Source organism: Elephantulus edwardii, unplaced genomic scaffold (genome assembly GCF_000299155.1).
Source record: "Elephantulus edwardii isolate Elephantulus edwardi_28Jun2011 unplaced genomic scaffold, EleEdw1.0 scaffold00421, whole genome shotgun sequence".
NCBI classification, from domain to species: domain Eukaryota; kingdom Metazoa; phylum Chordata; class Mammalia; order Macroscelidea; family Macroscelididae; genus Elephantulus; species Elephantulus edwardii.
Window position 1 is genome coordinate 1196517 of NW_006400171.1, and position 26883 is coordinate 1223399.

A 26883-nucleotide genomic window follows, 5' to 3' on the forward strand; every position below is an offset into this window, starting at 1 on the left:
TCCCCAAACCCCACCCCCTACCCCCAAATATAATCCACTCTGCAACCCTCATTGCGTACTCCTACGGTAAAAATAATGCCCTAAAATATATTCTTAGCCAATACTTTCAAAGCAGTCTTAAATTCTTCCTTCATCACCATAGGCTCTTGCTCATATGTTGTTTCATTAAGTTCTTCTGTGTCTGCCAATTCCTTTTGGTATAATTACTGTGTATACTCTTCAATGTCAAGAAGACAAAGACAAAGACAAAGACAAAGACAAAGACAAAGACAAAGTGGACCAATTGGCAGCATCAGGATGGATGGTGAAGAGATTGAGATTGTTCACAGCTTTAGTCTGCTTGGCTCCACAGTCAAAACTCTTGACATCAGCAGCCAGGAAATTAAAAAATGTATTGTGATGGGAAAGTCTGCTGTTAGGGACCTCTCCAAAGTACTGAAGAACAATGGTGTCTCTCTGGAGACTAAGGTGTGTCTGATACTGGCCATGGTCTTTGCAATCACTTTTTATGCATCAGAGAGTTGGACAATGACTGGGGGGGAGGGTAGAAGTAGAATTTATGCCTTTGAGCTTTGGTGTTGGAGAAGAGTATTGAGGGTACCATGGACTGCTAAGAAAACAAACAGATTCATCCCGGAGAGGGTTAAACTGAGCTGCTCCTTGGAGGCAAGGATTCTGAGGCTTCGTCTGACACTCTTTGGTCATGTTGTAAGGACAGACCGGTCCTTGGAGAAGGACATCATGCTTGATAGGGTGGAGGGCAGGCACAGGAGGGGAAGGCCCTCTAGGAGGTGGATTGACTCAGTGCCTGGGGTAATCAGGATGGGTGTGTCAGAGACAGTGAGATTGGCACAGGACAGAGTAGCGTTTAGGACTCTTGTACATAGGGTCGCTATGAGTCGCAAGCGACTCGATGGTACATAACAACAACATACTCTTTCCATCTTCTTTTAATACTTGCAGGATCGCTCAATATTCTGCCCAAAGCATCCTTTTTTTTTTCCAAAGCATCCTTAAATATTGCAACTCGAGGCTTGAATTTCCTCTTCAGCTCCTTGAGCTTAAGAAATGCTGAGCGAGTTCAGCCCTTTTGATTTTCTGACACCAGCTCTTTACACATTTCATTGTAATACTTTACTTTGTCTTGTCGCGCAGCCTTTTGAAATGTCCTGTTCAGCTCCTTAATGTCTTGATTTCTTCCTTCCGCTTTGACTTCTTGGTGTTCCAGTGCAATATTCAGAATCTCTTCTGACATCCATTTTGGTCTTTTCTTCCTCCTCCATCTTTGCAATGATCTTTTTCCTGGATGATACTCTTGATATCTTCTCATAACTCATTTGGACTTCGCTCATTAGTTTTCAAGGCCTCAAACCTGTTCCTGAGATGATTCTGATATTCAGGTGGGATAGACTCAAGGTCATATTTTGGTTCCTGTGGCTTGATTTCACTTTCCTTAGCTTCAGCTTACACTTGCATATGAGTAGTTGGTGATCTGTTCCACAGTCAGCACCAGGACTAGTTTTCACAGCTGATATTGAGCTTATCCAGCAGTTCTTTCCACAGATGTAATCTATCTAATTCCTATGCATACCATCAAGTGGAATCTATGTGTATAGCCTGCATTTATGTTTTTTGTAAAAGGTATTAGCAAGGAGTAAATTGTTGATTGTACAAAATTCTATCATCCTATCTCCAGCTTCATTTCTGTCACCAAGTCAATGCTTTCCAACTACTGATCCTTCTTCTCTGTTCCCAACTTATGCATTCCAGTTACCCATCACTATTAATGCATGTTGATTGCATTTCTGATCAATCTCTGACTGCAGAAGTTGTTAGAAATAATTTATTTCTTCTTCTTTTGCTCTGGTTGTTGGTACATATATTTGAATGATAATGGTATTTATTCACTGAACTTCCTTGTATACATATGGATATTATCCTGTCACTCACAATAATATATTTCAAGACACATTTAGAAATTACTTTTTAAAATATGAAAACAACCCCATTTTTCCTCATCTTTTCATCTCAAGCATAATAGATCATATGATCATCTGATTCAAAATGTCCCATGCCAGTCCATCTCATCTCACCAATAGCTAGTATGTCAATATTTATATGTTCCACTTGTTCCTTAACAATTTCTCACTTTCCTGCATTCATAGTTCTCACATTCCATGTTCCAACCACTTACAACTGTTCCTTCCTCCTTAGTATTTCCATAATGACCATTTCTACAATTGGGAAAGATCTTTCATCTGCATTGTTTTGTAAAATGCTTGTCTGTCAGGTACTTTTCTAAATCTGAGCATTCAGATTAAGACCGATTAGGAAGAAGGATTGGCCATCCACTTCTGAAATAGCAAGCCTTCGAGAATCCTATGTACAATAGAACCTATGTACATTGAAGTATTGAACTACTTTTATTTAAAAATTAAAAACAGAATACTTATTATCCCATATTATTGATAAGAATTAATGAGATATTCTTAAACTGTAAAGAATAGGTACTCTGCAATATTTGTCATAGTGTGTGTGCAAGCCATGCAATTTGCCTGCACGTATTTGAACTGTGCAAAAGTACATGACAGTGATCACTTCTCCACAGCACTTCCAATGCTAATGCATGAGCAGTTAACGTCAGCAATCTTTTGTATGTCCATGCAAGAGGCATGTGTTTTTTTCTGCCTACCTTAACAGAACTCTATTGAATGTAGATTCTTAGATAATAATGGTAACATATGATTCATTCTAAATTAAAATTATGTGTTGATTATTAGAAAAGTCAGCATTGATAGTTAAGTATATAAAATTTCAGCAGATGTCAAATTCAGGTTTTGGATGTAAATGACCACTGAAACACAGGAATAGAAATAAATGCATATAAATACTTACGTGGTTATATATTTAAACCTGCAGGAAACAAACTAAACAAATTCAAGAGCAGCTGAAAGAAGCACAGAATGGCAAAAGTTACAGTCTCAAAGCAACCAGCACAATGGCAAAAGCAGAGACCTTGGCCAAAAGTCATGTGCAGCTGCAAAATGTGAGTTCCAAATTTAGCCAAACCCTCTCACAACCTACTTGGATGCTCTTTGTCTGAAGGGATGAGTCTGAAATAAAATGAATGCATGTTTTTAATCCGTATTTCTTATGTCTGTATATATGTGTGAATGTATATGTATGTTTGGATGGATGAAAGAAAAATGAAATCTCTATAACCATTTTTAGTATAAATGAGTCTGGTAGTGGTAGAAGTTCCAGTTTATGCTTTTTTAAAAAAAAAAAATATAAACCTTTGTATTTTATACTGGTTTACTTACAAAGTAAACCCACTCCTCCTTCCACTCATCATTGTGTGACTCTATGATTATGGCCCCCATCCATCCTCACCTCTGTATTTCCACCTTCTCTCCCTGTCCCACTTAAATCCTCATGCACATTTTACAGGATACCTATTTATTCTTTTTTATTTTATTATTTTGTGTGTGTGTGTGTGTGTATTGTCAAATTAGATCTGACTGGTACAGGAGGAGGATTGACCCTCCTTCTTCAGCAGAGCATCTGATGGATTTGAACCACTTACCTCTGGGATTGCAGTGCAGCTTCTTACTAGGCCACCAGAGCTCCCTCTAGTTACCTATTTCTACAATAATTATCTTATACAGTATTTGTCCTTTTGGGACAGAGTTCACTTAGCATAATGCTCTCCAGTCCCTTCCAAGATAGGTAGTGATTTACAAAATAATTGCTCTTGATTTCTGTGTAATATTCCTTCATGTGAATGTACCATAATTTCTCAGTCCATTCAAATTTGGTTAAACATTTGGGCTGTTTCCATATTCTCTTGATGATGAATAATGCTTCTGTGAACATTTGGAAATAGCATTTCAGACAAAGGCTTCATATCAAAGTTTATAGAATCCTGAAAATCTTCACACACACACACACACACACACACACACGACTGGTGGCTGATAATTTTGATAACACATTTATAAAACTGGCAAAAGACATGGAAAGATTTTTCACAGAGGAAGATATTCATATGGCCAACAAACACATGAAGAAATGCTCAAAATCACTAGCAATAAGAGAATGCAAATCAAAACCACAATGAGATATCATCTCACTCTAGTGGTAGTGGCAAAGTTTAACAGGATAGCAAATAACAAATGTTGGAGACCATGTGGAGAGATAGGAATTCTTATTTACTGTTGGTGGGATTTCAAAATGGTACACCAGTCTTGAAGGCAGTTTGGTGTTTCCTCAGAAATTTTGACATAGAAATTCCATGTGACCCAGATATTCAAGATATGCACTGAGAAAATGAGAACTGAAGCTGAAATGGATATTTGTACATCAGTTTATTCTTAAATGAACATTAAATATTTATTATGTGCCTGAAGTTATGTCAGACACTAGACAGATAATATTCCCTGATCTGTAAGAATTGGTGGTGCCAAGAGAAAAACAAACATTACACCCAGAAGGAGTGTGTATGCATAAAGGGCTAATGTTGCAGTGGATGCTGAAAATGCAGAAACCATTGAGGATAGCAGGGCAGACCTACAGGTGCTTCACAACAATTTCAGACTTGAACTGGGATTTGAAGGACAATAAAGGCAGTGAAAACACTAGAAACAAGCAACTAGAACTGCTCGATACGAAAAGACACCTTAAATTTGGACATATTTAATAGATTAGTTGACTAACATATTAAATTGATGAAGATAAACAAATCATACCAAATGAGGGAAACTATTAAGATGATCCCAAAGATACTCTGCTAAATCCAAGCAAAGGCTTTTTTATGAGGGTCTGAGTTTTGTTGTAGGCAATACTTACATACAAAAGACCATGATTAGGTTAGTATATATTTCTAATTAAAAGCTTTTATGTTTGATTCTGAGGTTCCAGCACTTGACTACAAGGTGATTAGAATTGTGATTCATGGGAATCATTAAGGACATGCCCAGGCAAATGTTTTCGTTTTCTGTGCATGCTCTTCCATGCCTGATGAGGCAATCTTCTTTCAATTATGCTAATTCTGAGGCAAAATCACATGTTTGGTTTGATGATTAGGAAGAAATTCCAATTTGAGCCCCTCTCAAGGAAAAAAATACTATATAAGGCCAGTATTGTTGAAATAAGTAGTAAAATATGTATGAGGATCTAAGGGGAGGAGGTTAACAGTAGAGGGGTGAGGCTGGATGGAGGTGAGTAATCATAGGGTTGCACAATTTGATTGGTGGAAGGAGGGGTAGGATAAAGAAATGGGAAAGATCTGGTGTGAAAAACAGTGCATATGGACTTTGTAAGTAAAGCAGTATAAAAAATGCATATTAAAAAAGGAATAGGAATAGGCTTAGGGTTCCATTACAGACCCCATCCAACCAAGAATTTAAGTGCTTCGTATTTAAATGCTAATACAATTTCTTCTCTCATCCTTCAATTTCAGTAACATTGGCATTGGCTCATAATAACCTAACACAAATTAGCTTTCCTATGCTAAAAATAGCAACAGAAGGGGACTACCTTTCTTTCCCCCTAGGAGATTTGAACTGACAATATACCACCATATCTCCTTCCTCTTATCATGGATTTTGTTAAAAACACTTTGGTCACACTTATGTGGTGTGCTTTCTTCTGAATAGTCTGGTAATGGTTACTTTAGCTTTTAGGACCCCAGGCACCATCCTTTTGACAGTCAGGCACTTTTTTGGAAGCAGAAGTGGCATTCACTTTAAATTTCTTTACTATGCCTTTGTGCGTCCAACTCAAAGACAGATAGATCAAATCCATATTCAAGAAGCTCAGCAAACACCAAATAGACTAGACCCCAAAATAAAAACATAATGATATAGTCAAATTATAAAAAATAAAGGATAAGGACAGAATACTAAAAGCAACATGAGACAAAGAATTACCTGCAAAGTAAAAACAAGACTTAAGTACTGATTTCTCAGCAGAAACCATAAGAGCAAGAAGACAATGGAATAGCACATACAGAAAGATGAAAAAAAAAAACAATTGCCAACCAAGAATCATACATCCAGCAAAGCTCTCTGACAAATGTGAAGGAGAAATCATACCCTTTGCAGAAAAGAAAGAACTTAAGAAATTTGTGAAAACAAGATCAAATCGACAAGAACTTTTAAAGGAAACACACAAAGACACCAAAAGAAAATGGAATGGCAATTGTAACAAGAAACAACAAAAAAAGAAACCGAAAAATGGCAATGTTAAAACCTCACCTATAAAGAATCACACTTAATGTGAGTGGACTAAATGCACCAGTCAAGAGAACAAAGATTAGCAAAGTGGATGAAAAAAAATCCCATCAAAATTTTGTCTATAAGAGACACACCAAGAAATTAAGAGAAAGATATACTAAAAATAATGGGGGGGGGGGGAATCTATCAAGCAAATGGGATCCACAAAAAAAGCAAGAGTGGCAAGACTAGTTTCTGATAAAACATACTTCAGAATAATGATTAAAGGCAAAGTATATCTAGAAGACTGAACATTGGTCAACATCTATGCACCAAATGATAAGCTTGCTAATTGCATAAAGCAACTGTTAACAGAACTGAAGAAAGAAATAGACAGTACCACAATAGTGGAAGGTGACTTTAACTAACTACCCTCACCAAAGGATAGGTCAGCTCAAAAGAAACTTAACAAAGAATAAGAAGATCATAATTACACCAACTCAACATTGTAGATGTGGTGGAAGCACTGCACCTAACTAAAACTAAATTTACATTCTTCTCAAGTACACATATAACATTCTGCAGAATTGGTCACATATTAGGGCACAAAGCAAGCCTCAACAAATTAGAAAACACTGAAATAGTACAAAGTATCTTCTCAGACCAATGTCATGTCTAGAGATTAACTGTAAGAGGATAAAGCTTATAAATTTGGAAGTTAAATAACACCCTGCTAGAAGACGAGTGCATTGTAGAAGAAATAAAGAATGCAATAAAAAAATCCTGGAAACAAATGAAAATTAAAATCCCATGTACCAAACTTCTGGGATTCAACTAAGGCAGTCCTCATGGTGCAGGTGATAGCAGTAGGCAAACACATTAAAAAAAAAAAAAAGGAAAAGCAAAATTAATGTTCTAACTCAACACCTTCATCAAAGAGAAAAAAGGGGGGTGGGAACCCCACGATAAACTAACCCCACAGCCTCTGAAAGAAAGGAAATTGTAAGATCAACAGCTGAAATCAATGATATGGAAAACAGAAAATTAATGGAAACCATCAATAAATGAGGAGCTGCTTTTTTGAAAAGGTCAATAAAATTGACAAACTACTTGTAAACCATTGGTAACAAAAGCAGGGGGGGAGGAGAAGACGTTAATGACTTTATTAAGGAATGATAGAGGTGACATCACAATAGAAAGAGAGAAAATGAAAGCTATAATATCAGAATATTATGCAAAGCTATACTATGATAAATTTGAAAACTTCCAGGAAATGGACAAATTACTTGATACTCTACCCATCAATTATTGATGCTCAAACCAAATTAACATGAACAGATGTAAAACTCTTGAAGATACACACCACAAAAAAAGAAGTTGAGCAGAACATAAAAATACACCTCCACAAAAAAGTCTTGAACCAGATGGCTTCATAGCTGAATTCTACCAAAGATTCAAAAATGATTTATCACCAACTCTTTTTGAGTCATTAAAAAAAAACCAAAACAAAACAGAAAAGGAAAGAACACTTCTGGAGATAGTCTATGACGTAAGCATAACCCTAAAACCAAAACCAGGCAAAGATGTTACCACAAAAAGAAAACTACAGACTAATATCTCTAATGAACATAGATGCAAAAATCCTTAACAAAATCCTAGACAATAGAATCCAAAAACATAAATAACAATGATTCAGAACAGTGGGATTGAAAACAGGTCTGCAAAGATTGTTTAACATAAGAAAAACAACATAACTCACCACATCAGCAATCCAAATGACAAGAACCATATGATCTTAGCAATTGATGCAGAAAGGCATTTGACAAAATCCAACACCTCTTATTGATTAATACACTCAGCAAAACTGGAATAGAAGAGAATTTCCTCAACATAGTGAAAAGTATATATGCAAAACCAAGAGCCAATATCTTTCTCAATGGAGAAACACTCAAAGCATTTCCTTTGTGAACAGGAAATTTCTATTTAATATTGTTTTGGCAATACTTGCTAGGGCAATATGACAAGAGAAGGAGCTAAAACGTATCCAGTCACCTAAAAGAAGATTAAACTATTACTATATGTGATGATATGATAGTAAACACAGAAAACTACAGAAAAATCAAAGTCTTAACAATAACAAAAAATATTGTTAAAGCTAGTAGACCAATTTAGTAGTGTTGCAGGATACAAGATCAAAATGTAAAAATCAGTGGAATCCCCCTAAATTAACAAAGAACTCAGAGAATGAAACCAAGAAAGCGGTACCATTTCTAATAACCACCTATAAATTGAGATACTTGGGAGTGAACCTAAGTAGAGAGACACAAGAGACCTACAAGAAAAACCTACAGAATATTTCAGAGAGACAACAAAAGACCTTAGTAAATGGAAAAATATTCCCTATTCATGTTATGTGCCGTCAATTCTCTCATGATCCATAGCCACCTTATTACATGTAGCAGTCCTATCATAATCCAGATACTGGTTCTTGGTTTTACAGATATACATTTTACTATGTTGAGGAAATTCCCTTCCATTTCTATTTTGCTGAGTTTCTTAACCAGGAGGGAGTGTTGGATTTTGTCAAATATTGCTACATCATATGGTTTTGTTATTTATTTTCTTAATGTGATGAAAGACATTGTTTTTCTTAGGGGAATCATCCTTGCATACCTCTCTTGAACCTCACTTGGTCAGGATTTTTCAAATGCTTTTGAAGTTGATTGACTAGGATTTTGTTAAGGATTTTTGCATCTATGTTCATTAGAGATATTAGTCTGTTGTTTTCTTTTTGTGGTATCATATTTGCCTGGTTTTGGTTTTAGGGTTATGCTTCCTTCATGGAGTATCTCCAGAAGTGTTCTTTCTTTTTCTGTAGGTTTGGTTTTTTGGGGGTTTTTTTGTTGTTGTTTTGCTTTTTGGGTTGTTTTTTTTTTAAATAACTCAAGAAGGGTTGGTGATAAATCATTTCTGAATGTTTGGTAGAATTCAGCTGTGAAGCCATCTGGTTCAGGACTTTTTTTGTGGGGGTGTAACATCTTTGCCTGGTTTTGGCATTAGAATTATGCTTGCTTCATAGAATGTGTCTGGGAGTGTTACTTCTTTTTCTAGTTTTTTTTTTTCCTTTTTCTAGTTTTTAAAAATAATTTAAGTAGAATTGGTGATAAGTAATCTGTGAATGTTTGGTAGAATTCAGCTGTGAAGACTTCTGGTTCAGGACATATACATATCTTTTTTTTTTTGTGGGGGAGTCTTATGACCTGCTCAATTCCTTCTTTTGTGATGGGTCTGTTCAAGAATTGTACATCTCTGTGTGTCAATCTGGATAGGGCATGAGTGTCAGGGAATTTGTTCATTTATTCTAAGTTTTCAAATTAATCAGAGTACAGCTTTTCATAATATTCTGATATTATAGATTTTATTTCCTTTGATTCTGTTGTGCTGTCACTTCTATCATTCCTTAATCGAGTTATTTATGTCTTCTCCTTTTTTTCCTCTTAAGTTTGCCAATGGTTCGTCCATTTTACTGACCCTTTCAAAAAACTAGCTCCTGGTTTTGCTGATGGTTTCAATTGATTTTCTATCTCATTGATTTCACATCATGTTCTTATAATTTCCTTTCTTCTAGAGGCTGTTGGGTTAAATTGTTGTTCTTTTTCTATTTGATGATGGTGTTGAGTTAGATCATTCATTTTCTTTCTTTATTTTTTTAAAGTTACTTGCCTGTTGCTATATACTTCCCCTTGAGGAATGCCTTAGCTGCATCCCAGAAGTTTTGGTATATTGTATTTTCATTATAATTTCTTTAGAGGAAAATTTTTGTATCATTTATTTCTTTTACAGGGCAATTGTGTTCTAGCAGGGTGTTATTTAGCTTCCACATTGGTGGCTTTATAAGATTTATCCTCTTGTGGTTAATTTCTAGGTTGTTGACATTGTAATCTGAGAAGATACTTTGTATTATGTCAATGTTTTTTAATTTGCTGAGGCTTTCTTTGCTCCCTAATATTTGACCATTTCTGGAAAATGTGTCATGTGCACGTGAGAAGAATGTGATTGAGTTTTACTTGAATGCAGTGCTCGGGATATATTCACAAGGTCAAGTTGTTTGAATGTGTAATTTAGACCTTCTACATCTTTGTTAAGTTCCTTTTGAGTTGGCTTCTCCTATAGTGAGAGTGGTGTGTTATATCTCCTACACTATTGGGATGTTGTATATTTCTTTCTTCAATTCTGTTAACACTGGTTTTATGTATTTAGCAGGTCAATCGTTTGGTGTATAGATGTTGACCAACATTATGTCTTCTTGACCTACTGTGCCTTTAATCATTTAATCCTTCCTTAGCTCTTTTTTACTTTTTATTTTATATTGGTTTACTTACAGATTCCATATACATTGGTTTTTCATGTCAGATTGTTCCCATTTCCTTAATTCATCCATCCCTACACCCATCAAATTCTGTGAATCTATTATTGTGCCCTCCATCCATTGTCATCCCTATGAAACCCCCTCCCTTCCTAGATCCTCATACATAATTTGCTAGTTATCTACGTTAATGGTTTTATACAATATTTATCCTTCTAGGACTTAGTTATTTCACTTAGCATAACACTCTCCAGTCCCTCCCAAGTTGTTGTTGTTGTTGATTGCTTTCGAGTCGGTCATGACCCATAGCATTCCTATGAACAAAAGACCTGAAGACCCTCTACAAATCTCAGCATTTATCAAAGCTCATAGAGTTTCTGGAGGCATGTTAATTAGGTAGTGGATGCCACTCCTGATTCCAACCTCCCGAATTAGGTATTGATTTACAAAATCATTGCTCCTCGTTGCTGCATAGTATTCCATCATATGCATGTATCATAATTTCTCAATCCATTCAACTGTGGTTGGACATTTGGGCTGTTACCATGCTCTTCACTAGAAAGGGAAATTGCCAGGTTTATTTGGAGAGGAAAAACACCCCAAATAAGTAAAATACTTCTTAAAAGCAAAAATGAAGTAGAAAGCATAGCACTCCCTGACCTCAAAACCTATGACACAGTGGTAGTAACCATAACAGCATGGTACTGGTAAAACAGGCACATAGACCAATGGAACAGAATTGAGAACCCAGAAATGGCCCCATCTATCTATGGTTAACAGATATTAAACAAGGAAATAAAACATATCAAATGGGGAATTGACAACCTCATCAACAAATAGTGTGGGAGAACTGGACTCCTACCTGCAGAAAGCTTAAACAGGATCCACACCTCACACCATACAGAAAGAATAACTTAAAGGGGAACAGAAACCTGGGAGTAAAGCTCAAAATCATATAGTTTGCTAGAGACAAACTAGAATCAAGCTTAGATGGCCTATGGTTTAAAGAAACTGCCAAATACAGCCAGAGATGAACAATCTGGAAAGGATAAAATTGATGAATGGGACCTTCTAGAGATTAAATCTACACTTATGTTTATTGCTGTGTTATTTACAATAGCAAAGAGATGGAAGCAACTCAATAAATGAATGGATAGGGAAAACTTTGTTCTATTCATATGAAATACTAAGCAGCACTAAAAACAATGGCCTTGTAAAACATTACACACCATGGGGTACCCTGGAGCACAACGTGCTAAGTGAAATATCTCAGTTACAAAAGGACAAATACATCATTGTTGCTGTTGTTAAGTGCCATTGAGTCATAGGCAACTCATAGCGACCCTATGAACGAAAGAACTGAGTACTTGTATAACTTTCATCCTTTCTCCAGATTCATAGGGTTTCCAGAGGCAAACTATTTCAAAAGTGGGTGCCACTCCTACTTCCAAGTTTGTTTTAATCTGAGAGCTCCACCCTCGAGCCAAGAAACAAAAGTTGTACACTGGTCCTGGAGGACACATTCTCTCTCCTGAGAAGCCATCTGCTTGCATCATCACCAGGCTGCAAACGGAAGACAAGTGGTATTAACCCACAAGAAGTCAATCCTGAAGTGGAAGTTTAAGAGGACTTTTTTTTTCAGGATGTTCCAGGAAAAGAAGCTGTACATGACAGTTGTACTTAAGAACTTTAAACTGAAGTCATACTGACCACATCATAAGAGACTGACAGTAGCATGATATGGTCAGAATCAGAGAAATCCTGATTGCTTGAGACTTAGGACACCAAATCAGGGGCTGGTCAATGGGAGACGGGTGTTGAATGTTGTAAGCAAAAGTAGGAAGGGTTGGTGGTGGAGTAGGGAAAGGGTGGATTTAAAAAAAAAAAACCTAAAAACTCAAAACCAACCAAACATGTAGCTGGGTGGGCAGCAACATTGAATATTGGCCTTTCTAACTGGTAAATGTCTTTCATCTACTCTTTTCTGTAGAATGTTTGTCTATCAGATGCTATTATATATATTTAACAACTAGAGCCAAAGAAGAGGAAATAGAAGAATTTTACCAACTTTTGCAGTCAGAAATTGATCAAACACGCAATCAAGATGCATTAATAATAATGGGCGACTGGAATGCAAAAGTTGGGAATAGGAAAGAAGGATCAGTAGCTGGAAAACATGGGCTCGGTGAGAGAAATGAGGCTCGAAATAGAATGATAGAGTTCTGCACATTCAATGATTTATTCACTGCAAATACCTTTTACAAGAAACATAAACACAGGCTATACACATGGATTTCACCTGATGGTATGCACAGGAATCAAATTGATTACATTTGTGGAAAGATTCGCTGGAGAAGCTCAATATCAGCAGTGAAAACCAGGCCAGGTGTGGATTGTGGGACAGACCACCAGCTACTCATATGCAAATTCAAGCTGAAGTTGAGGAAAATCAAGTCAAATCCACAGGAACCAAGATTTGACCTAAATCTGTCCCACTCGAATTTCAAAACCAACTCAGGAACATGTTTGAGACCTTGAGCACCAACGAGCATAGACCAAATGAGCTGTGGAACCAAGTAAACTAAAACTATTAATGATCTCAATCTCTTCACCATCCATACTGATGCTGCCAGTTGGCCCAGTGGTGAGAATCTTTGTTTTCTTGATATTGAGCTTCAATCCATATTGAAGACTGCAGTCTTCTGCAGCAAGCGCTTTAAGTCCTCTTCACTTTCAGCAAGCAGAGTTGTGTCATCTGCATAACGCAGGCTGTTGATGATTCTTCCAGCAATCCTGATGCCACATTCCTCCTTATACAGCCCAGCATCTCGGATAATCTGTTCTGCATACAGATTGAAAAGGTATGGAAACAGAAGACATCCCTGATGGACCCCCTTTTTTAATTTTGAACCATACAGTGTCTCCTTGCTCTGTTCTGACGACTGCCACTTGGTCCAAGTACAGGTTTCACATTAGCACAATCAAATGTTCTGGGATTCCCATTCTTCTCAGAGTCAGCCATAGCTTGCTGTGATCCACACAGTCAAAAGCCTTTGCATAGTCAATGAAGCACAGATAACAGCAACCAGGAAATCAGGAGACAAATTGCATTGGGAAAGTCAGCACATATTATTTGTATACATTAGTGGACAAATTTCCATTTGTCGCAGTTTCAATTTCCTTTGGCTATATTCCTAGTAGTGGAATCATTTGGTTATATTTGGCTATAATCATTTGGCTATAATCCTAGTAGTGTTTCATATGGAGGTTCTATGTTCAATTTTTTGAGGAATCACGAAATTGTCTTCCAGCACAATTGCCCCATCTTGCAACCCCACCAACAATGTATGAGATTTCTCACATCTCTACATCCTCTTCAAAATTTATTAGTTACTGCCCTGCTAAACTTTGCCACTGCTACTGGGGTGAGATAGTATCTCATTGTGGTTTTCATTGCATCTCAGTTATTTCCAGTGGTTTTGAGCATTTAATGTGTCTTTTGGCAACCAGAATGTCTCCCCTCTCTGAAAAGTGTTTCTATGTTGCATGCCCAGAATTGTGTAATTGGATTATTAGTCTTTTTCTTTTGGAGGGCCACGTGGATTCTGTAAATTTTTATTATGAAAATCTTTTTCCAAATGGTACTACCAAATGTTTGTTTCCATTCTATAGGCTTCTTTTTCCACCCTGTTGGGAAAAGTTTTTTATAAGCACAGAGATTTACCCTTTAAAAAGTTCCATTCGTCGATTTTATCCTCTCTAGAATCCAATCTCTTTATACCATAGGCTAAGCCTACTAAGCTTGATCCTAGTTTGTTTCTTACAAACTTTATGGTTTGGGGCTTTACTCTCAGATCTCTGATCTACCATAAATTAATTTTTGTGTATGCTGTGAGAGCTGGATCCTGTTTCAGCTTTATGAGAAAGTTTTGCCACCATAATTTGTTAAATAAGTTGTCATTTTTCCATTTGATAGGTTTTATTTTCTTGTCGAATACCAGCTGACCAAAAATAGATGTGTCAATTTCTGGATACTAAATTCTGTTCTATTGGTCTATGTGCCCATCATTTTACCAATACCATGCTGTTTTGGTTACTACCACTATGTAATAGATTTTGAGGTCAGAGAGTACTATTCCTTTCACTTCATTTTCCCCAAATGTGTTTTGCTTACTCAGAGCCTCTTTTTCTACTTGAAAAATGAATATGGTATCTGTATTGGTATTGAACTCAACATGTGGTAGGATTGTCATTTTCACAATATTGAATCTTTCTATTCATGAACAGGGCACATTTTTCCATTTCTTTAGGTCTTTTACTGTGTCTCACAGAAATGTACTGTAGTTTTGGTCATAGAGATCATTTGTGTCTCTAGTTAGTTTCACTTCCAAGTATCTCAATTTGTGGTTGGCTTTTGTAAATGATACTGCTTAGTTGGTTTCCTTGTCTGAGTTCTCTCTCTCACTGTAGAGGAATTCCACTAATTTTTTTAATTTTCGTCTTATATACTACCATTCTACTAAATGGGCCTACTAGCTCTAACTGATATTTTTTTTTTATGAGTCCTTGGGATTTTCTATGTACACTATCATGTCATCTGCATATAAGGATAGTTTAACCATTTCTTTGCCAATCTGGATACCTTCTATTTTCTTCTCTTTTGCCCTTCTCCCTTCTTCTTCCTTCTCCTCCCATCTCCTCCCATCTTACTCCTCTTCCCCTCTCTGCCCTTCTTCTCCCTTCTCCTCAAATCTCCCTTCTCCTTCAATCTCCCCTTTTCCTCTAATCCTTCCTTCTATCACCTTCCCCCCCTTTCTCTTCCCTCCAGATTCAGTCAAGCCTTGAACCACCAACCTCACATTTGTAACACAACTCTTTAACCATTTCACCACACAGTTTTCTGGTAGTTACTCCAGATTTTTTTTCACTTCTGTGTTTCAGGATGGGCACTTTTGTTTTGGTGAGGGCCAATGGGAATGTTTGATTGGAAATAATTGTGGAATGAAGGACCTCATGGAGGGCCCTTGGGTTTTAAATTCTGGTTGTTATATATTGGAATAACATACTTCTAAGTCATACAGCACTCTCCTGTCAATTTGCTGTACTGAGGTAATCTGGGTTTGCTGCGGCACTGAGCCTTGTGCCATTTAGGTGACAAATGCCATAACGGTTGCCCATGGTAGACAATGTTTTACGGAACTTCCAATTTAAGACAGGCTTGGTAGCAGGAGTGGCATCCACTTCCTAAACTGCATTCCTATGGAAACCCTATGAACTTGGAGAAACAATGATAGTTATAGAAAGACTTCAAGTCCTTTGTTCATAGGGTCACTATGAGTTGTGATTGACTTGAAGGCAATCAACAATAACAACATTATGTTCCATTGAGTTCTTGTCTTTTCCACATAGAAACTGTGAGTGTGAACTTTTCACCCATACCTTTGTGTGATTCAGCTGAGATTGTTTGCTTTACTTGCCTTCTTTTCTCTTTTCACTTTTGTTCTCTGTTTTTCTCTCTATCCATCCCCCCTCCCCCCCCATATTTCTCTCCATCTATGTGTCTGTCTATCTACCTGTTACTTGTTTTTCTGAATTTTATTCAAGAGATGGAATAATGACCTCAAGAACTACACATCTGGATTAAGGAAAGTTCATCGAGGAAAGTGTATAATTAAATTTCCATTAATGCTAGTGGGGCTTCTAAGAAAGTTAGCGGCTGGGTTACTATCATTTAGACCTTTTACAGAGTGAGAAGTCGCTTCCTAGTTTTCATCTGCCTTGTGAATCACTGGAGCCTGCAAATTGGCTTTGTTTAACTACTACTACTTTGTTTTACTACTGGAGTCTGTACATAGACCATCTTAGCCATTTTCAGTCATAAGCATGCTTAAGTAGAATGACTTTTCTACTCCTTCCACATAAGTCAGCATGTTATTTTTCTCTGCTGTTAGTCCAGCAACAGTGATGGCAAATGAACTGCTCATGTGTGTTACCTTATTGTGAATAAGATGTAGGTGTCATATTTCTCCCTGCTCTAGCATTTTCAATCTCCCTTCTCTCTGCCAACTCTTTTCTCAGCCTCCTCCCTAACCTCCATGTTCCTTCCAAAGTAAGCATTGTGCTTACTAATTTTTAGTGAAGAGTTTCACATTTTCATCATATCAAACATTCTGCTTAGTGACAGCTATCAAGCAACCCTGGTTGCCTAGTAAGTAAGGAATCACACTTCTTACCAACCCAAAGGCAGGCAGTTAAAATCCATCAGCAACTGAATGGGAGAAGTACAGGTAATTTCCTCCCATGCAATTTATAGCCTCTGAAAATCCACAGAAGTTTTGAGTCAGTTATGACTTGCACTGTCCCAGACTGCATGCCCTGTTCCTGGCCTATCCTCTCTGCAGGACCTCTATGTGCAAAGGGATTAGTAGCTAACATAGATAGCACCAATTCTTTTAAGATCATAGAGTTTATGACCACTGATGTTCATGAGATCAATTTTAAAGTCGTTGAATTGAAACTTTCCCAGTTGCTTGAGTTGTCTCTGTATAGAAATATATCTTTCCGGATTTTCAAATCCACCTATTTCTGCAATAGTTTCCTGCTTCACTCCAATTTCATTGCTCAGTAATGACTGATGGTATCTGGTTGGATGGGAGCTCTAGTTTCTCTAGGTCAATGATCACACTCTTCTACACTGGAGGGTAGGAGATCTGAAAGCGTTCAGCTTCCAGTGAGTAGAAGGGTTCAGACTGAATGGTGATCAAGTGCTTTTTCCATTACTTGTAGAATACAGCTATCCTATTAATTATTATATTGTTGGATTGAGTAACACTACTAGTGAAAATGATCTCACAATAATCAGCCCCAATCAGAGATACTATGTGCTGCTGAACACATTCCTTATCTGCCTCACTTTCTCAGCCTTAAGCATGTGTCCAAGAGTGTGGATTCCCATGGTTGTTGACTAGATAAGGGAGCACGGCCTCAAATGCCCAGGGTTCCAGAGGAATTGCAGCTTGCACATCCATATAGAGCACTGATTCCATTTTAGGAGCGGAATGTGTGTCTGTATCAGCCACCTGAGGAGCAATAACCGTTAGTGCAACCCTTGATAGGACATTACAAATTTCATGTGGGGAGTCACAGTCAAAATGAGAGGCACTCACCACCTGGAAATTAGCCTTAGCATCGTGGAGACCACAGAGTGCCCAGACCCAAGCAGCAGCAAGCCTCAACCTTGGAATCTGGAAGTGGAACCTCTGTAGATAACATTTTTAAAAAACTCTTATTTTATACTGGTTATTTACAAAGTTCATATACATTGTTTTTCACATGGGACCTTTCCCCTTTCTTTCATACTCTCATTCCCTCCAACCATCAAATTGTGAACCCTGTTATTAATGCCACTCCTCCATCCACTAAGTGAACTAACTTGGTTAGATTGCTTTTGGTAAGATTGTCATTTTCACAATATTGAGTTTTAATTTTCATGATATTGAATCTTCATATCAATGAGCAGGGAACATTTCTCTATTTTGTCTATTTCTCTATTTTGGTCTTCTATTGTGTCTCACAAAAATATTCAGTCGTTTTCTTTGTATAGGTGTTTTGGGTCTCTGGTTAGGTTCTCTCTCATGTATCTCAATTTGTGGTTTGCTATTGGCACAGGACAGAGCAGAGTTTAGGGCTGTTGTACATAGGGTCACTATGAGTCGCAAGTGACTCGACGGCACATAGCAACAACAACAACAACATTGTAAATAGTTTTGCTTTCTTGGTTTCTTTGTCTGAGTTCTCTTTGTTAGTGTAGAGGAATCCCAGTGAGTTTTGGATACTGATCTTGTATCCTGCCACTTCAGTAAATTGGTCTACTAGCTCTAGCAATCTTTTTGTTGAGTCTTTGGGGTTTTCTGCCTACCCTATCATGTCATCTGCATATTATGACAATTTAACCATTTAGGTATATTTTAGTTCTTTTTCTTGCTGTATTGCCCTAGTAAGTACTTTTAATATGAAATTCAATAGAAGTGGCAACAGTGGGCATCCTTTTCTGATCCCTCTTTGCAAATAAAATGCTTTTAGTCTTTCACCATTGAGAATTATATTGGCTCTCATGTTTGCATATATACTTTCCAATATGTTTAGGAAATTCCTTCTATTCCAATGCTGCTGAGTGTCTTAATCAAGAAAGGGTTTTGGATTTCGTCAAATGCCTTTCTGCATCAATTGCTAATACCATATGGTTCTTGTAATTAGCTTTGCTAATGTGGTGGGAATTATGTTGTTTTCCTTTTATTGAACCATCCTTGCATACCTGCTTTGAATACCACTGTTTTGAATAATTTTTTGATGTGTTTTTGGATTCTATTGTCTAGGATTTTGTTGAGGACTTTTGTATCTATGTTCATTAAAGATATTAGTCTGTTATGGTCTTTTCAAAGACAAATAAAATGAAAATGTGATTGGAATACTATGCAGTTTTGTGTTCCTCCAGTAAAGTGGAATGATACTGAATGGAAATGAATCCTGTTAATTTCAAAGATGATATACAGAAATTACATGCTCAGATTCATTCTATTTTGATAAGTAATCAGATTATTTTAATAACAGATATTCTGCAAGGAATAATGAAGGAATATCCATCTTGAATCCTTCTGATCATATGGAGATTTTTGGAAGTGTTTTTATGAGTTTATTTTGCTTGTTTGTGTATAAAGGATGGAGGGAACAAAAACAACCAAGAATGAATCAAAGAAGAGAAGAAGCCATGCTCATCTAGATGACAACATAATTATGATAAAAACAAATGAGGGGAATGTGGAAAGCCAAATTTAATACCAAATATTATATGATAAACCATATGCTTAATTAGGAATTGAAGGAATTACAAAATATTAGTTGAAATTTCTCTTGTGACAGATCACACTGCTTCCTGCTAGAGTCCCTCTGCAGAGGGAGAGAGAATACATGTGAACTACTTCCTTCCTGAGCTAAGCATTATGCCCACAATAGAGAAAAGCTCGACTTCATTTACAAGATAATTCTCTTTATTATTTACTTCCTGTGATTCTCAATAACTACACAGAAATACGTGCCTTGTGGCTTTTCAGTTGTTTTGAACTGCTGGCCCCCTGTTTTTAACACTCTCTGTTTTATCTCACTTTTGGTGTTCTGTCTCATTTCTTTTTTTACTTTATGCTTGGTCTGCAACAAGGAACAGATGCTGTATTTTGTAATTCATGCCTTTTCTGCATTAATTGCCAGGATCAAATGGTTCTTGCTATTAAATTTGTGAATGTAGTCAATTACATTGATAGGGTTGGGGTTTTTTCCATGTTGAACCATCCTTGCCTACCTCTTAGGAATCCCACTTGGTCATATGATTAATTTTTAAATTTTTATTTGCTTTTGAATTACATCATCTAGGATTTTGTTAAGAATGCATCTATGCTCATGAGAGATACTGGTCTACAGTTTTCTGATAGTATTTTTTTGTCAGGTTTTAGTATTAGAGTTATGCTTGCTTTGTAGAATGTCTCTGGGAGTGTTCCTTCTTTTTCTATTTTTTAAAATAACTTAATTAGAATTGGTGATAAATCTTCTCTGAATGTTTTGTAGAATTCAGCTGTGAAGCCATCTGATCCAGGCTTTTTGTGTGTGGAGGGGGGAATTCTAGTCTTTTTATGATCTACTCAATTTCTTTTTTTGTCATAAATCTACTCAAGTCCCTCAGTCCCACCTCCCCACAAGCAATGGAGTGTTTGCACTCTCGGCATAGAGCCTTCCCTCCTCTTTTCTTCTGCAGCTTAGTGTCTTCCTTTGTATCTGGTAAGGCAGGAGATCAGGATCCTTAGCTAAAACAGCTTGTTTACATAGGCTTGGCTTGCAGGTCAGCCCTCTGTTGCAAAGAGTTAAGAAAATTCTTTCCTCTGCTTGAAGTTCTGTATACTAAAGTCTCTTGTTCTACTAGGCCCCTGGGATGGCCCCACATTAGCAGAAGCAAGGACCCCCAGATGGAGAGACCTACAACCCCAGGGATGCCTCAGTTCTGTCTACCCACAAACAATGAAGAGTCAATATGTAACTTCTTGTTTATTTTATTTTATTTCTTTATTTTCTTTGTTATACTACTTGTAAGATGTTCTTTAGAGGCAAGGACTGAGAAACCTTGTCTCATATACTTTGAGCATGTTGTTAGAAAGGGCCTGTCCTTGGAAAAAGATAATCATGTTTGCAAAAGTGGAGGCTCAGCAAAAGAGAGAACGACTCCCAACAAGATGAATTGACATCGTTACTGTAATAATAGGCTTAAGTGTATTAGATATAATTATGATGTCACAGCATAGATAATAGTTCAGATCCATCACTGTTCATAAGGTTCTTATGCGTCGTAGTGATGCAAAGGCATCATCTCACAATAAAAACAATTTCCTAAGTCATATTTAGAGTTCATATAAACATAAGATTATAAGCAAATGACATAAATGAATTCACCATCCCAGAGAAAATTTGTTTTAAGACTGGTAAGCATACTAACATCTCCATTACTATGTTGTTGATATTATTAGGCACCATCAATTCTAGCACAAGCCAAATAGATCATTCTGAGATCCAGAATGATGGATTGTTTGTTTCTTTATTACTCATACTGTACTAGCTCCTTTATTTTTGAGATGTCAAAGAAATAAATATATCAATATTTATACATACTCAAAATACTTAAAATTTACAGCTTTAAAATTAATTTTGTATTGTTGTTGTTAAGTGCTATAGAGTTGTAGGCAAATCTTTGGGAACCTATGAATTAAAGTCCTCAACACTTGTGTGACTTTCATCCTTTCTCCAGGTTCATAGGGTTTCTGGACGCAAGCTATTATGAAAGTGGATGCCGCTCCTGCTTCCAAGCTTGTTTTAATCAGGAGCTTCACCAAACACTGTCTGCCATGGGTAACCATTAACACATTTGACACATTGGTGTCATAGTGTGAATTCAGCTTCACCACAACCACTAGTTATCTCTGTACGGCAAGTGGACACAACAGGGCTATATGACCTAGAAGAATTTTTATTAGATATTGAAATATCTCTAGTTTGGTTAATATCATGAAAGTAATTTTTCTGATGGTAGTTGTCATTTAGAGTTTCTAAAAGAGAAGAAGGTGATAATCCATTACTGCTTAATCACTTGCCAAGTTCCCAGAGATTGTTAACCTTTACAACTTATTGGTTGATGAAAGTACCAATTGCTATTTTCCCATTAGAGTAAAATAATTTATGAAACCCAGGTTTAAAATTATAAAATTAATATATAATTAAAATGATATATTCACATCTATTTCTCTTCTTAGATATGACAATTATGTAGATGTGCTAACAGGCTGAAAGAGGGAAGGAACAGTGGAAATATTGGGCAGGTTCTCAATTAGTTGCCTTCTTACTTCTGAAAATGTCATGAGATTCTTGCAGCAGAATTTGGTAGGCCTTTTAATTAGTAGTCCATCTACTAATTCAAAGTTATTTGGGGGTTTTCCCCCCTATTAAAGAAACACAAAATAAAGCATACTCAAAAGTATTAATTACATGCCACAATGGGGATGGAATGGTGGGCGGGAGTTGAAGGGGGGAGGGTGTAAGTTGCACAACAATGAATGAGTATTTTTAAAAAGGAAAGAAAGTGAACTGGGGGAGGGGGAAGGGAAAATGAGGGAGGAAAATATGCAACAATTAATTAATGAAAATCCAACTTTGCTGTAAATTTTCATTAAAAATCACAACTAATTTTTTTAAAGAAGACAGACAAAAAGTTCTGAAACAAAGACCCTCTTGAACGAACATTATCTACTCACAGGGTAGGCTGGTGAACTAGCACAATGAATGTGTGTGAAAAGAAAAAAAAAAGAATAATTTTACTTAACATGCCACGATCTGACGTTCTAGTAGAAAATGACCTTCTGATAACTTTTCCATATTTTGCTACAGTTTGAGAGTCCTCTCTTATAACTTATCTTCAGCTTATTTCTATGCATGTGATTCCTCACAGTATTCCAACGTGGAAAGGCAGCCTGTGACAGCATTGGAGAAAATCATGGAGTCAAGTTTTACTGGCCCTCAGTCCATCCCAGAAATCCCTTCTCCTGAGAGAGGAAGCCAGTCTTTCAAACATCACAGGTAGGAGTAGCTAATCATGGAGTGGGTTGGGGTGGGGTGGGATATGTGAATTTATGCTTATATAATAGACAACATGTTAATGATGGAATAATACAGGAGATAAGATCCATCATGCTTCTCCTATACTTTTCCCAAAATATATCACTGCAGGTATACCAAAGATGTCAGAGTCGTTTGTCCAATAGCACTACTTCTATAGAAAGCACAAAGTAAAACCTATTAAAACTATAGTCAATGAATGAAACTACCACATTAAGAAAACACTATTAAACCATATATTGTTGATTGCCATCAAGTTGAGGTTGACTCATAGCGACTCTATGAACAAAAGACCTAATGCTTTTCCATAGCTATCATTGTTTCTCCAAGTTCATAGGGTTTCCAGAGGCATGTGGTTTAGGAAGTGGATGCTACTCCTGCTTCCCAACTTGTTTTACAACTGAGGGCTACACCAAACACTGTCTACAATGGGAAACCATTCTAGTATTTGATATTCTCATGGAACAAGGTTCAGTACCATAGCAAAACCCAGGTTATCTCATATAGCACATTGGAAAAGAGTGATGTGCAAAATGGAAAAATGTTCCTCGAGATATAACAGCACTAGTCTCATTTAGCAGTGGTTAAGTGTTGTTGAGTCGAACATGACTCATAGTAAGCTTTGCACAAAAGACCTGAACCCTGTTCTAGGATTAGTATCATTTCTGTACAATTATAAGAGAGTTTGTAGAGTTTCCAGAGGCAACTAGTTTAGGAAGAATATGCCACTCCTGCTTCCCAACATGAATCAGTCTGGAAGCTCATCCAAGCACTGTATATAATGGATAACCATTATGGCATTTGACACAACTATGGGATAGTGTTCAGCATCACAGCAACTCCAAGTTGTTCAGTACACAAATAGACAAATGACTGGTGTGTCTTTTAAAGACTATTCTCCTAAAATTCATAAACTTGGATAAAATACTTTAAAATACAGGATTTTAAAGCCACAGCCTCAAGCAGGTCTCCCCCCTTAACCTTAGTTTCAAGCTAAAGGGGCACTAGTTGCAATGCCATGACTGAGATTTCACACAAAGATAACTTTCCAGGAAACTATGTCTGATAAATTTTCTTCTTCAACTGTACAGAATTCTATTATCAACAAGGTTACAATCTTTTATAACTTGATCATATAATTTCCTGTCTTGTAAAGAAAGTCAAAAGCAAATATTTTCATAAAGTTCATGTCATTCTGAAACTGAATGAGCTTGTGGCATCTCCTATTCCACACCATATGTTTTACACATCAGAAACTTCAAGCTTTGCTTCAACGATTTAGATCCTCCCAGAAGAGCTGTGGGTGAGCATTAACATTTCTGGTAAGTATATTCCTTTTCTCCTGGACACAAGAGCCTACTATTTGGTCCTAAAAGCCTTCTGAGGTCCCAACTATTCTCACTATTTCTTAGTTGTTGGAATGGACGGAAAACCTCATAAGCAGTTCCTTACTTCACCTCTGCCTTGCATGTGGACTTCTGAGTTGTAAAACAACCCAGTGGTAGATGGAATTTGTTCCAGGACTTAAGAACAGTAAATGACATAGCTGAGCCTCTACATCTTGTGGTTCCTCACCTCTACACTATAATAGACAAAGTGCTAGTCAATAGGCCTTTTATTGTAAGAACCACCTTCCCTCTGTAACTTGATTTATGCCACTATTACAACCTCTACTTGGAATATTATTGCTTTTTAATATTTGATTCATGTACTTTTAACTTTTTAGTTAAATTTGTGTCTTCTAGGCTGCAACACTTCCATGATACATCTTCAAGGATATGAACATGTACGGCTAAGCACAATTGATAACAGTGCATCTAAATTCCAAAATCAATCTCCATAATAGTCTATGTGTTTCCTATTGCCAAAGGGGCCCTTTAGAGTAGTGAGAGAAGATGTTCACCCTGAAACCCACAGTGTCCCTTTCAGCAGGAAGTAGCTAAGAGAATACGCCATCCCCTTTTCCTTATGAATCAGGGTGAAGTCTCTCTCAGGGAGGAGTGATAGGGAATGGCAAAGGACCCACTGACAAAGGAGATTAATCAGAACTGGTTTTGACAAGAACTGTGGCAATTGGACAATTAAAACAGACAATCAAGGGGGGGGGGAAGAACAAACTGGGGAGGAGGGTAGAGAAAACAGTGCAACAATGAATGAATGAAAACCCAAAATCTCTGTAAATGTTTATGAAAATTAATAAAATATAGAAGAAAAAAAAAGAAGCTTCAAGCTTGAAGACTTAATAGCCTTTTATTCTAGATCAAATGGCAATTTGAAACTAATACTTAAACAAATGAATGTGTATCTAAATTCATATCCTATTCCTTAACGGAAATTTTATGAAGATGCAGTCTTTTCTAAATTATCACTTAGAAAATATGCTACTTGAAAATTATTATATTAAGTTTATGATAAAAGAAAATTATGTAAATATGATACTTGAAAATAAAACGTTAAAGTTACGGTTATGAATAATACTATGAAAAAGAAAAGACAAAATATATTCCATAGCACAAATAGGCATTGCACAAGGAAGCCACTTTTTCATCTTTTCTTAGTCACATGAAAACAGTCCGTTCCATGGCTATATTTACTTTCGGGTGGTGATTTTTATTCTCATTTTAAACTAGCAGAGTGAGATACTAAGAATTTGTCAAACTTAAAACAACAACCAAAAGCACAAAGAAACCATAATTAGAATATCTTGGTCTCAGCAACGGAAATATACTTGGCTCTTGAAAATTGTTTTATCTATTCATTACAAGTTTTACAATTGTGACATTTAGAGATACCCCCCTCCCCGTGGATAGAGAAATCAATTTTATTGAGTTCAGTGGAAGTTAATCAAGGAAATAGGCTCTAAATTACCAGACTTAAAAAAGTGAATATTTTCAACAAAACTATTTTTCCTCTGCTGATTATAATATATATTAAAGTAATATTCCATCTAGTCAAATAAACTAAAATAACAGTGTAATGTTTCTCTAGTATTATATTGTACCATCACAGTTTAAAGCTAAAAATATTTTGGTGAAACAATTTAGAAAATAGAATTTCTAAAGTATTTGTATCACAAAGCTATTTTTCCCATTGTTTGTCACTTTGTATGTCCCTTCCTAAATTTAGTGGGGCTTCTTTGGTTATTAAGAGCCACTGAGGTCGAATTAGAAAGTGTTGAAGTTAATCTGCTTTTAGTTGAGTTCAGTTACACTGGATTATTTGTTGACCTCAATTGTGTCTTGATAGATAAATATAATCTGGGTAAAGTATGCTTTTACAACTTTAAAGAGATCTAATGACTCCGTGTGTGTGTGTGTGTGTGTGTGTGTGTGTGTGTGTGTGTGTGTTAGGCTGCTGACCAAAAGTGTGGCTGCTTATGTTAGTAGGAGAAAGAGGAACAGTTTCCTCCAGTAAAAGTTTATAGCCCTAGAAATCCTATAGAGGATCAGAATGTGTTGAGATCAACTTGATGGCAATGGGTTTGGCTTGTTTGGATTAGAATTTTGTAAATTAGTGTTTAATGTAGCATAGCTTTTATTGGTAAAAATATTCAGTAGATTTAAATATTTTCATGATTGATAACCCAGTATGCAACCTTGAAACTGTTCTACAATTCCAAAATTCCCCTAAATTAGGGAGTCTGAATTGGTAGGTATGAAACTGTACCTTAAATTAGAGAAATAGTAACAAGAAAAGAGAAAGACATAAGAGGTATCCAAATTGGCAAAGAGGAGGTAAAATTATCTCTCTATGCAGATGATATGATAGTACAATTAGAAAACCCTAAAGACTCAGCAAGAAAACTATTGGACATAGTTGACCAATTCAGCAAAGTACCAGGATAAGATCAACATACAAAAATCAGTTGGATTTCTCTACAGTGACAAAGAGAATACAGAGCTGGAGCTAAGACAAACAATACATTTCACAATAGCTAATCACAAGGTAAAATATTTGGGAGTAAATATAACTAGAAGCACAAAGGATATATTCAAAGAAAATTTCAAAACATTACTACAAGAAACAAAAAGAGACCTGGAGAAGTGGAAGAATATCCCTTGCTCATGGATAGGAAGACTCAATATTGTGAAAATG

General features: G+C 36.5%; 1 protein-coding gene across 1 annotated transcript in view; it reads left to right on the forward strand.

Moving 5' to 3' along the window:
• Positions 1 to 26883, forward strand: part of NRG3 (neuregulin 3) — a 1124911-nt gene that overhangs the window by 1059581 nt on the left and 38447 nt on the right. Inside the window, exons 6-7 of the mRNA XM_006902510.1 lie at positions 2920 to 3046; positions 22622 to 22749. Of these exons, the coding sequence (XP_006902572.1) occupies positions 2920 to 3046; positions 22622 to 22749 (255 nt within the window). The remainder of the gene's footprint in view (positions 1 to 2919; positions 3047 to 22621; positions 22750 to 26883) is intronic.